This window comes from Kryptolebias marmoratus, linkage group LG24 (assembly GCF_001649575.2).
Source record: "Kryptolebias marmoratus isolate JLee-2015 linkage group LG24, ASM164957v2, whole genome shotgun sequence".
NCBI lineage: Eukaryota > Metazoa > Chordata > Actinopteri > Cyprinodontiformes > Rivulidae > Kryptolebias > Kryptolebias marmoratus.
This window is the reverse complement of record NC_051453.1, coordinates 22,030,896-22,043,726: the sequence shown is the minus strand read 5'-3', so window position 1 is coordinate 22,043,726 and position 12,831 is coordinate 22,030,896. Positions and strand designations below refer to the sequence as shown.

The 12,831-nt window shown below is 39.5% G+C and overlaps 1 protein-coding gene across 1 annotated transcript; it reads left to right on the top strand.

Moving 5' to 3' along the window:
• The first annotated feature begins 6,072 nt into the window (after positions 1 to 6,072).
• Positions 6,073 to 11,301, top strand: dr1 (down-regulator of transcription 1). Its single transcript, XM_017404753.3, has 3 exons — positions 6,073 to 6,935; positions 7,031 to 7,194; positions 10,223 to 11,301. Exons 1-3 carry the CDS (start codon positions 6,716 to 6,718, stop codon positions 10,367 to 10,369), a joined length of 531 nt encoding a protein of 176 aa, XP_017260242.1. The 5' UTR covers positions 6,073 to 6,715; the 3' UTR covers positions 10,370 to 11,301.
• Positions 11,302 to 12,831: the final 1,530 nt, after the last annotated feature.

The window sequence follows — 12,831 nt, the reverse complement described above, 5'->3', positions numbered from 1 at the left end:
GGAAGGGGGACCCACGTATCCTCTTCGGGCTGTGCCCGGCCAGGCTCCATGGGTGAAAGCCCGGCCACCAGGCGCTCGCCAACGTGCCCCACCTCCAGGCCTGGCTCCAGAGTGGGGCCCCGGTGACCCGCGTCCGGGCGAGGGAACACTGTGTCCAATAATCTTACTCATCATAAGGGGTCTTTGCAAAGGGGTCTATTCCAAAGTCATCAGGGAAAAATAGGAGAAAGTTAGTTCTATGGTGGAATGATGAGTGTAGCGCAGCAGTCAGAGAAATAAATAAAGCATTTAAATTGGTTAAAAAGTCTCATAATTTTCAACATTTAATTGAATACAAAAAATCACAGGCAAAGGTAAGAAGAACAATAAGAAGAGCAAAAAGAACATATTGGAGAGATTCTGTGACACAATTGGTAGCAGTAGGGAGCAGTGGCGGCTGGCCAATAGAGGGCGCGAGGGAGCCGCCCCACCACTCACGTTAATTTGAATAAGACGTAAAAAAAAAATAAAAAATTAAATAGTAAAATAAAAATATTTTGAAATATATGTATATATATTTTTAGTTGTGTAAGATAAATATTTTATAGTTAATAATAAGTAAAGTTGTTTCGGTCTTTGACGTTGTCTGATTGGTGACGTATTTCCGCCCCGGGGCGCAAAAATTTTTGTCCATAGACTCTTGTTAAAAATTGTACATGCGCAGTAGCTCCTCTTCAGTACAAGAGATAGGACCGTTCAGGGCGCACCTCTACTGCGCCCTGAGCTGCTGGATGCAGCTGTGTTTACATTTCACCACCCTCCCGCCGCCGGAGCGTGGGACTCCCGCCACGGGCTGACGTCACATCCGTCTGTCAGAAAGTTCGCCTGATTGAAAAGTCGAGCCGCGGGTGTGCTGCCTTTTATTCAAAGACAGCAATAAGTTCATTACGTGACTAAGTTACATACAAAAGATAATAAACAAGTTCATAGTTAATAATTAGTTTAAGAAAATTTATGCTAAAACCTGTTAGAATATTTGGTTTTGAATTATAATCGGAGTGAGGCATCTGACCTTCGTTATATTGTACGTGCAGAATACGTGACGTAGTGAGTGCTCGCATTATAAAACAAGCTTTGACGTATTTTCTCCGGTAAAGTTTTAAAAAATAAGGGAGAAAAGATCTTATAAACGCTGTGTCCTACAGGCTTGTGCCTTGGGAGACCTCCGTCTTTGTAAGTATTGGTGTGTTCAGGAAGCACTTGTGCATATGTGCATTTATATGTACATTATATATAATTATATAATGTTGCTTTTGTTGTTTTAATTCATGTAAATACACTGGTGTGATACCTTAGTATATGTTTTGGTCCAAAACATATACTAAGGTATCACATAATAGACATATACCAAAACCTTTGGTATATGTCTATTTTGGATTTATAGCCCCCANTGTTACAGCTACATGCTAAATATAAATCTAATTGCTAAATGTTAAATCTAATTGCTAAATGTTAAATCTAATTGCTAAATGTTAAATCTAAATATTATATGTTAAATCTAAATGTTAAATCTAAATATTATATGTTAAATTTAAATATTATATGTTAAATTTAAATATTATATGTTAAATCTAAATGTTAAATGTTAAATCTAAATATTATATGTTAAATCTAAATGTTAAGTATTAAATCTAAATATTATATGTTAAATCTAAATGTTAAATGTTAAATCTAAATATTATGTTAAATCTAAATGTTATATGTTATATCTAAATCTAAATGTTGAAACTAAATGTTTAGCTAATATGCAAATTTTTTTTGCCTGAAACAGGAAGTACCAAAATAAAAGCTTGACACTAGGCTGAAGTTTGCTGAAACACTTTAGTAAACTAAACATGTTACAGTTAGATATTACGTAATATCGGTGTTTATCTTTCACTCATTGGGAAAGCTAGCCGGAGTTTTTATAACAATGTGCCGGGAGTCAGGCGTTCTCCCCAGGTATACCGAACGTGAAACGCTCGGCCAGCTGACAGCTGGCGAGCAGAGCAGGCATGTCCGAAAGGGTGAAAACAATATTGTAATAAGGTCATGTACTGATGAACCGAGCAGATATTTGAGACTTTCAAAGCCACATTCTTGCCTAAAAATGTTGTAAAAAATCATGTTGTGTCACTTAAAGTGTAATATAGCAAAATAATTTGTCGGCCGGGCGGGGGCCGCTGCTCCGCAGAGAGGGTAAGGTTCCGAGGTTTGGGTGCGGACCGAGAGCGGCCGGGTGCGCGGCGCCCCTCGACGTGATCCTCCCCGCACCGCACTGATTTTCCACAGTCTGGCTAATGTCTTTAACCATTTACATTTAATGTTTTTAGTGACAAATTTAGTTTTGCTGAGGGGACATAAAACCTTGGTGAAAAGGCACACGGTGAGGCAGGGCAGTACTCTGCCACACTGAAGGGGGTGTACGTGAGCCACAGGGAGCTTGTTGCTGCTGTCCTAACACAGAGGCGAGTGAGAGTGACGTCCACTGCCGCGAGCCGTTAATTTTTGATTTTTTCTCAGTCGGACAGACTGCCAAAATGGAAGAGGATTATGTATCTAAACTTTAAAATTTCTCAAAACTGGACTTTCAGTCAAAAAGGGAAGTGATTAACAACGGAAGACCAACGCCGGAGCTGAAAGATTTGCTTCAAATTTCAGGACAGAAGGTAACTCGCTCTTTCCAATGGAGTGGTACTCACGAAAAGACTGGTTGTGTGGCTGTCCTTCGAAAAACCGCCTTTACTGCTTTCCCTGCCTTTTGTTCTCAACTTGTGACAGTGTCTGGACTAACACGGGATACTGTGACCTGAAAAATTTACCACGAAGCCTCAGCAAGCATGAGAGATGGACCACTCACATTCAAAGCCAGATTGCTTTAAAAACTTTTGGAAGCTCAAGGATCGATTTGGCTTTGAACGAACAGCGGAGACTCAATATTAGCAATGCTAATTTAGCATCCACAATGCTAAGGTAAAGGAGAACCGAAAGATTCTGAAAGACCTCATTAATGCAACCTGCTTCCTAGCTAAACAGGAGATGGGATTTTGTGGTAACGATGAGAGGGCAAACTCTTCTAATCGTGGCAACTATGTAGAACTATTACATGCTTTTGCTGAAAAAGATGAAAGGTTAGCTAGACATTTGGAGAAATCCACTGTGTTTTCTGGCTTGTCAAATAGAATACAGAACGATCTAATTGAAGCAGTCGGTGATGTCTTGGAAGTGTTGGAGAAATACAGCTGTGTTGAAAAGCTAGTAGCTCAAACATATGACGGAGCTGCTGTGATGGCATCAGAGCTTAAAGGGGTGCAGGCCAAAATTAAAGAAAAGGTGCCCGAGGCCATGTTTACGCACTGTTATGCACACAAACTGAACCTTGTGCTGTTGCATTCAGAAAAATGTATGCCTGAGAGTAGAACGTTTTTTAAAACGCTTGCGGAATTCAGGTCATTTTTTAGCAAGTCCACGAATATGATCGATGGCTGTCAAAAGCATCAACATGCTTTTTGATTATGGCATATGAAGGCATTTTCAGTGAAACCGATGCACTTTTTAGAGTGCTGCGAAACAAAGTCATGGACATTGGATATTGTTGTGCACGAATCCAGGACACCATCGGAGTTGCTGAATGCATGAGACAGGAGTTTAACGCACTGTATGAGCGATTTGAGCAGAAATGCAGCACACTTGGCCTAAACGATAGTGGAAGAAATCAGTCGGTCAGAGATGAGAGAAAACGAATGTTCTATAACATTCTGGACTACATCAGTGTTCAAATGAAAGCTAGGTTTGATCATTTTGATGAGCTAGCTTTCCTTGGTTTGGTCGACTGTACAAAATTTAATGAGATGTCAAAACATTTTGATGACACCAAACTGCAGAGTCTGTCAAAATATGCAAAGTTTTTTGACTTTGTCAGACTAAAGGCTGATCTAATCGGACTGTACAGCTCACAAACGGTGAGGAATGAATGCAAATCTCGTGGACAGCTTCTCAGCTTTTTGGCCCAGAAGGATCTTCTACAGACTGTTCCTGAGGCAACAAAGTTACTCCAGCTGGTGCTCACTGTACCAGCCACAACAGCATCCGTGGAAAGGTCATTCTCTGCGTTGAAAAGACTGAAAACATACAGTCAGAACAGGACCGATTCAGAACGACTTTCTTCCCTGGCGATCATCTCCATTGAGGCGGAGAGACTTTTAAAACTAAAGGAAAATAAGGAGGACTTTTACAACAAAGTAACGGAGGTTTTTGTGGCGAAGGATAGGCGCATGGACTTCATCTACAAATAAAGGTAAGACCACAAACAGTTTTCATTTCAATCTTATAAAAAAATGAGATTAAACTAAAAAAAATACTAGAGAATATTTAAAAACTAAATTTTGGCCTTAAATAAAATATTCTTTGTTTTTCTTTCCATGCTTTTCATTGAGCAATCTGTATTAAATTGTTTTTAGTATCAGAATTAAAAGCTTTTAAAAACAACAGAATATTTCAATAAAGGTCAAAATTGAAATATGTCTTTTTATACACCACTCTATACTCTCATTTGTGTTGTATGAATTGTATAACTGCGACGGCCAACACACGGAGGGTGCAGAGCAAATGCCGCTTTCTCTTGCTGCTGTAATTGTAACGTTTTTTCTTATGTTTACGTACCTTTTAATACGTATCTTACGTGTGAGAGAGAGAGAGAGAGAGAGTGTGTGGGTGTGTGTGTGTGTGTGTGTGTGTGTAGAACGCTGATAAGATACGAACTAACCAGTAGCCAATTGAATGAGCTACCCTTTTGGGTTTATATATTTGTAAATCTGACTCTAAAGGAGTCAGTGCCTCACCAACCATGAACCTTGCTGCACGTCACTGTATATTAGCTATATTAGCCTATCAGATAGGCTAATATAGATACTTACAGCATGTGTTGCCTTCATTATAAGGCTTATATAAGGCTTTTAATTTTTTGCGGCTCCAGACATATTTGTTTTTTGTTTTTTTGGTCCAATATGGCTCTTTCAACATTTTGGGTTGCCAACCCCTGCACTAATGGATATGAAGAAGGACAGAAAGTTTGTATTGAATACATATACAGTGCAGGATCATATAAATAACTATTATAATAATGTGAAGATATACACAGACGCATCAAAAACAACAACAGGGAAAGTAGGAGTAGTAATACGTAATACCAGATTTCCAAGTAGAAATGAAGAAAAGAAGTACGGATAAAGTATCGGTGTATACAGGAGAGATGTTGGCAGTGTTGTTGGCAATACAGTGGGTAGAACATACAAGACTGGTAAAAACTATAATATGTTCAGATTCAAGTTCAACACTAATAAGTTTGAAGAACAGCCAATCAGACAGCCGGCCGGATATTTTATTGGAGATACAGCAAACATTATTCAGAATACAAATGATGGGATTAACAGTATTTTTTTTATGGATACCAGCACACATAGGGGTTAGGGGGAATGAAGCAGCGCAGAGCAGCAAAAGAAGCAACAAATCAATATCAATAAGTAAAGCACAAATTAGATCTATAGTAAAAAGAAAATTGAAGGTGCAATGGTAGAAACAATGGGAAAAAGACAACAAAGGAAGATGGTATTATAGGATTCAGAGAAGAGTGGGAGAAATGAAAACGGGAGGAAGGAATAGAAGAGAAGACAGATTAATAAGCAGACTGAGATTTTGACATACTGCTCTAAACAACACATTGTATAAAATTAAAAAACATGATACAGGTCAATGTGAGTATTGTGGATTAGACGAAACAATAGAACATGTAATGTTAGTATGCAACAAGATAGAAGATGGATGATAGAAGAATTTAAAAAGATCAAAGAAACATGTAATATAATAAAGATATTGCAAAAAGAAACAACAAGTAAGAGTGTATAGATTATTGTAAGGTATTTGATAAAAACAAAGTTATGGAAAAGAATATAAGGAACGTTAAGTAGGCTATTTTGGATCCACACTCCATATCAGTAGGTGGCGGTAATGCACACCATCAGTTGTTTGCCAACCGCCATAAAACACCACAGAAGAAGAAGAACATCCTGTTTCCGGTTCTTTGTTTTACGTCATATCCGGTCAAATTTAGGCTAGTGTTACACAGGATACACTTAATTCTAAATCAATTTTTGTCAGGTTTTAGTTTATTTAATTTGCTCGGTTCTTTTTGGCAATGTAAAGTATTTCAATTCATAGTTTTGTGACGATTTTATACAAGCGACGTCTCCGTAAGGCCAACTACAAAGTTGCCTACGCAGGGGCTCTTCATTGTTAGCCTAGCTGTAGCGTCTGCTTTCACTTCTCTTCTGCAAGACGACTCGGACAACAGCTATTAACTCACAAGCCTGGTTACTAGTTAGTTAATCAGGTCTTTGTTTTCTGTGTGTGGAGTGGCGTCTGTAAAACTGTTACTGTTCTGTAAATTGCATTTTTAAAGTCAACGGAGACGAGCTGTTTGTTGCTTTAACACGCGTCGATTAGCCAACCGGCTAACTTGGAGGAAACGTCTCAGAGCTGACGCTTAACTTTGTGTTCACTTGACCTGCTCTGTTTTTTCGTTAAGTCCAGAGACTCGAGAAGACTTTTAATAGACTGGCAAGCTCAGTTCGCCGCGTTGCCGAAAGGCAGTCACCTGTTTTGTTTCAGTATTAGTATTTGGGTTTTTTTCTTTGCCACGATGGCTTCCTCCTCTGGAAACGATGACGACCTTACCATTCCCAGAGCAGCTATCAACAAGATGATTAAAGAAACTCTCCCAAATGTCCGAGTGGCCAACGACGCCAGGGAGCTCGTAGTTAACTGCTGTACGGAGTTCATCCACCTCATTTCCTCTGAGGCCAACGAAATATGCAACAAATCTGACAAGAAAACAATCTCTCCCGAGCATGTCATTAACGGTGAGTCTCAGCCCCATGATGTGTCGTCCTCCGGGTTTCAAACCACTGTCTGAAAGTAATTAATTGCGCTTTCACGTCCTGTTTTCGCACCGTAGCCCTTGAAAGCCTCGGTTTCGCATCATACATCACGGAGGTGAAAGACGTCCTGCAGGAGTGCAAAACTGTTGCCCTGAAGAGGAGGAAGGCCAGCTCTCGACTGGAGAACCTGGGCATCCCGGAGGAAGAGCTCCTCAGACAACAGCAGGAATTATTTGCAAAGGTAAAAGCAGGGCTCAAAGAGGAAACAAAAGCCTAAGGAATGCATATCGCCTGCCACATTTCATGTCAGAGTTAAGGTTAGAAACAAATGTTATAAATGACTCTCAGCTATGACCACACTAAAATTTAGCTCAGTACCTGTAAAACTAACTTAATTGTGGTCATTTTTGTGTTTACTAATGTGAATTAACTGTGGCAGCCATCTTGCAATGAATTGACTTCAAAAGTGAATCAATTGTAGATGTACATTGGGTGATTACTTTCTGGGAGTTTCATTAAAAACTGTCCTGTGGTTCATGGGATATCTTGCTAACAAACAAGGTTGAGGCAATGAGCTCATGGAACGAGTATCTTCAGGGGCCTCATGTGTGAATGGTGTGTATGCCATGTTCCACGAACAAGTCGGGATATATAAAAACAAATGCTGTGGACAAATGTGCAGACGCCACACAAACCTTTTCAGTCAACTGTATCAAACTACGAATTACTGAAACTCACCTAAATACACTAAATTATGACTCTACTTGGTTTTCTGAACTCATTAGGCATTAGAACATGTTTTCTCATGAGTATGAGCATTTATGGTTTAAAGTTGAACACCAAACTGAACCACATTTAACTTCATACAACATGGCATATAACACCTCAAAGTGATCCAAAGAGTGGTGGTTGCAAAATGTTTTGTGGTCATTTTGGCACCGTCACAAACAGTGAGCCTGAAATAAGATCAGTTTTGTTTTCAGTGTTATTATTGTGACATTTTAAACTTGTGGAGCTTGAAAGGAAAAATTACCACTCATGTTACAACCAGAGACAAGAAATGAGGTCAGCATTTTAGCATATGGAGCTGTGGTCACTGCAGGCCATGACACTCTTACGCAAAATAAATGTGCTGAGTGACTGCTGTGATCATTTTGTGCATCCTCCCATGTATACCCCTATGTTTATTTTCTTTAAAGTTTAAAAATGATTGCATTTTCCCCTGATTTGCCTCTTTGTATGAAGACAAAACAATACAATTAAAAGCACAAAGGTGTTGTCCTCAGTGAAAACTGCTGAAGTGAAATAGTTTAGAGGCGTTGAGTGTACATCTACAACACTGTAAAGTGATCATTTTGTGTATTTGGCACAGACAAAAAAGCTTGCAGGATATTAAAGGTTGTCGTGTTTATGATGTCTCTGTGCAAGAGGGGAACCGCAAACTTTGCTCTAATTGACTCACAGCAAATTGGTTGTTAGAGAAGCAATTGTTTGACATAATTTTCATAGCAGATGTGGCTTTGATTAGCTGTTTCTATTTCATATTACAAGCATTAATAGTTTTGCACTATAAATGTACACTGTTGTGTAGGAAGGAGCAGTGTTTAACAGTGTCAGCTCACAGTATGAAGGTCCCTTGTTGCGACTTCAACTTAAATGTGAAATGCAAGTAAAAGAAATGGAGACATTAAAGGTAGTTACTGCAATGTCACAAAGACCAGTCAAAAAAAAGGATATCATGAAATCAGAAACAAAATCTGCTCAATATCTGTCTTATATTAATGGTTATTGTGTAATTTAAATTTTGTGATTGACTCAAACTACCATGTGCATATTTTTACCTCTGGAAACGGCCGAAGTGACTAAAAATAGGTCAACAATGATGCCGTCCATGGGAGATTTGTTTGGGATCAAGGAGTCTGACAGTTTTAATCGATTGGTACTAGGGGTGTGCCATATCATCTTGTTTATGGTAACACCGGTGAAATTTTTTATTTTTTTTTAATTGCGATGTCATATGATGACGTAATTTAATGGAGCCTGACCTGTGCAGTGCAAGGCGCTATGTTGTCGACACTTCTTACCAGTTGGTGGCGGTAAGACCACCATATTTTGCAAGTCATGCAAGCATGTTGTGTCAGGTAAGGGTAGAGACACGTCAAATCTGTTTATAAAAAGACAAAGAAACAAAACTATAAACTCACTGGCCTAGCTGCCGTTTTGCAAAAGCAGACTGTGTTGTTCTGAGCTCTTTATAGGTATTCCACTGTCCTGCTTGGTGTTTATTTTTTGACAGTTGGTTTACTCCTCCTATCTTTTTTTCCACATTTGGCAGCAGATTCACTTTTAGATTTCCACTAAAACATCTTGTCCAATTCCACCATATTTGCTGACCTGCACAGACTACAGGTCAGTGCAGGTCATTCACATGACTCTAGCATCCGAGTGGTTTTCGGTGGAGTCAGCCAAGAGCTTTGTTTACATTGAGTGCGTACCCATATTTCAGAATTTTATATCATTATACCTGGAAAACTACTGGGGTAAACTCTATCAGACAGCACCATTTGATGCAGTTTACAATACCTTTTTTACGTTTTAAATCATAGTTTGCAATGGGTATTGTTAAACATTTAATTTTGATTGTAAATTAATTTTTTATGTTTCTTTTTTTTGTCTTGAAAGTTCAGTTGAGTTGCTCGTATATTTTAATAATATCAGGTGTAAGCAATCACTGCACGTCAGGCTCCACTAAAAACGGCAATAAAAGTCCATCTAAGTAATGAAAGACCCAGCATTCCTTGAAGGAGTGCGTATCATCCTTCATTTTTTATGCCAGAGTTTAAACTAAGGTCATTTTATGATGAGAAGTGAGAGTTGTAGCTGTTTTGCTCAGACCTTATGAGTGATGTTATGTGTGATCTCATGTGATTTGCAAGATCTGTTGACACTCAGCATTGCAGATGACTCAACTATGACCAAATTTTAGCTCAACCTCTGTCAACTTGACTAAGTGTTTTTGCTAATGTCACTTAGTTGTGGTGGCCTTCATAAATTGGAATGACTTCAAAAGTTCAAAAGTAATTAGTTGTAAATAAACATCCAGTAATAACGTTCTGAGAGTTGCATTAAAATCTGTCCAATGGTTCATAATATATTTGGTTGAGATATTTTGACTTAGGTTTTAATAATGATCTTAAAGCTCTAAGAAAACATCAGAATACCCATCATGGTCCTCTCTTTAGCCTCACATTTCCCTTGCCTCTCTTCAGGCCCGGCAGCAGCAGGCAGAGCTCGCCCAGCAGGAGTGGCTGCAGATGCAGCAGGCTGCCCAGCAGGCTCAGATGGCAGCAGCATCTGCCAGCGCAGCCCAACAGGCCGGATCTTCTCAGGACGAAGATGAGGAGGACGACATGTGACCTCAGGATACTGTTTAACTTGTTCAAAATTTAGTTCCGGGACAGCGCTGGCACACGCACCTTCCAGTGCTGTCGTCAGCCGAGATGCAAGCCGTCTCTGCGCACTGGAGAAAACACATTTAAAAACAACAGTGAAAGTGAAATGGGGATTTAAAGATGGGCTCCCATTCAGATACAAGTACCTGTAAGCGACTGGGATTAAAAGGCTGTTAGGTTTTTGATTCTTTTACGTCCCCCTTTTTATCTGTTATCTCTGGTAAATGCCGTCTTGGATGTTTTGTTGTCATTTGTAGATTTCTGGATGTGTGGGGAACACACTGAAGGTAGGTGCTGCCTGGGATGAGAAATCTACATCATAGATGACTCTCCTGTCATCCCCAGTCCTCAGTCACATTCAGTGGTTTAAGTGAACTGCTATCAGAGCATTTGATCGCTCCTTATTTGGTGTTTGTCATTTTTACACTAAAGATTTTGTTTGAAAATCCCCTTCCTGATATATTTTTTTAAACAATAGATTAAGGGGTTGTGAAATTTGAATTTGTTCTGTTGCTTAGAAAAGTAGAGATTTTGTTAAATTTTAGCTCATTCTGTTGCTTTGTCATTTTTTTTCTTCCCAGAACCACCATAGTATTGACAGTGAGCTACACTTTTGAGCAAAGGAATATTTTTGTCTCATTGAACCAAAGACAGATGAATAACAGGCCAGAGTTTGTTTTCAAAGGTGTAGATGCTACTGTGATAGTCATTGCTGACTCCAGATCAGTGTCAACAACGTTAAGGACCTTTAACCTTTGCAAGATGCTTTCATATCTAGGCTGAATTTATTTCCTTTTTTCCTCGGGTGCAGTATCAAAACCTCTTCATTGTGACTTGGGTCAATCCTTCAATTGCCTATTCTGTATTCTTTAAGCAATAAAGGAATCATTTTTGTAGTCCACTGTTCTGTTTGCTTTATCTCAAATCATGTTTACCTGTTTAGACCGTTCAGCTGTGATATGTTTTCAAGAAAATCAGACGTGTGAGCAGAATCTTAACAATTTAAAGCCCATTTTTAGCCCTTAATTGTTCCTAAGAACAATATGAGGCATCATACAAAGTATGAGCATTGTTTTGACTGGAAAACTAACTGGTCGAGATGGTCTTTTCTATTCTTTGAGAACTGCTGTTTGCAAGAACAAAAATAGTGTAGTTCATAGTTTTTGCTTCAGGGTTGCACTAAAATTTCTCCCAGTGCAGCTAAACTCATCTTTTTTTGTAGTTGTTTGAAAGCTGGTCACGCCACTTTAGTTTAATTTCCTTTACTGATACTTGCTAAATGCTTTAGTCTGTTCTGGGTTATGCTATGGAGGTTATAGCAGGGCCAAATAATGACAAATAGCTAACATGTGCATCTTGTAAATTTTTATATCTCAGGAAAGCTTGTCTGTAAGGTAAACTATTATGTCTATTTAGAAGCTGACCTCTATATGCTCACCTGTGGGATGAGTTGGCATCTAAGAGGAGTAGAGGCGGCCGTGACTCAGTAGCTTCACTTTCTGCAGTTTTATGTTACAGTGGTGTTGAAGAATCAAAGAACGTGATTCTAACAGAGCCTCCATCACCGTCCAGGTGAGCGTGAGCACATTGGAGGAGACGGACAACAGCATCAACCACCCCATGTGGGGCTGGTAGGCGATATGGAGAGGGTTGTGAGCAGTAGTCACCTGCGATCCAAGGTGGACCAGTCTCTCCAAAACCTTCATATGTGACATCAGGACAACTGCCCTGGAATCACTGAGGCCACATGGGGTGGGTTTCTGAAGCACATGTACTAAGCAGGATGTTTTCCAAAGAGCCGGTATCCTTTCAGGCCCTGACTCAGGTTGAAGATGCACTGCAGGATGCTACTGAGAGGCATCTGTCCTCGAGACCCCAGGACAGACCCAGAACTTGCTAGAGGGATTATGTATCCTCTCTGGCCTGGCAACATCTTGAAAACCCCCAGGAGGAGGGAGCTGAAGAGTGTTAAGGAGGAGAGGGATGTCTGTTTTTTTGGGTTTTCTTTTTTTTTTCTTCTCCTCCTGGACCTGTTGCCCCCTCAACCTGACCTTGACAAGTGGTAAAAAATGGAAAGATAGGTTTTTGACTAGAACCCGAGGCAAACTTAATTTCCCAAACAATGACTTGTTAAAATACCAAGTGAGAGCTTTACTATTACAGATTATCTTCCAGTGTCGAAAACATACAAGAGCCATCACCCTTTCAGCCCTCGGGTCAAATGGACCCAAAGTTACAAGGGCTTCTCTTCCCCTCTTCAGTTACGAGGGCTTTAGGAGCGTTAACAAATATCGTCATCTCATGCGTTAAATACTATCAAGTCTGCTAATAATTGTGTGAATGCTTTTAAGCATTCACACCATTGTTTTCCTGTTTCTCTTTATTATTGTGTGAATGCTTTTAAGCATTCACACCATTGTTTTCCT

What these genes read in the sequence shown, in the direction of transcription:
- dr1 (XM_017404753.3), top strand. Translation starts at nt 6,716, where the DNA reads ATGGCTTCCTCCTCTGGAAACGATGACGACCTTACCATTCCCAGAGCA. An exon ending in TCCCGAGCATGTCATTAACG is followed by an intron (nt 6,936 to 7,030) that starts GTGAGTCTCAGC and finishes TTCGCACCGTAG; the next exon opens with CCCTTGAAAGCCTCGGTTTC. An exon ending in AGCAGGAATTATTTGCAAAG is followed by an intron (nt 7,195 to 10,222) that starts GTAAAAGCAGGG and finishes GCCTCTCTTCAG; the next exon opens with GCCCGGCAGCAGCAGGCAGA.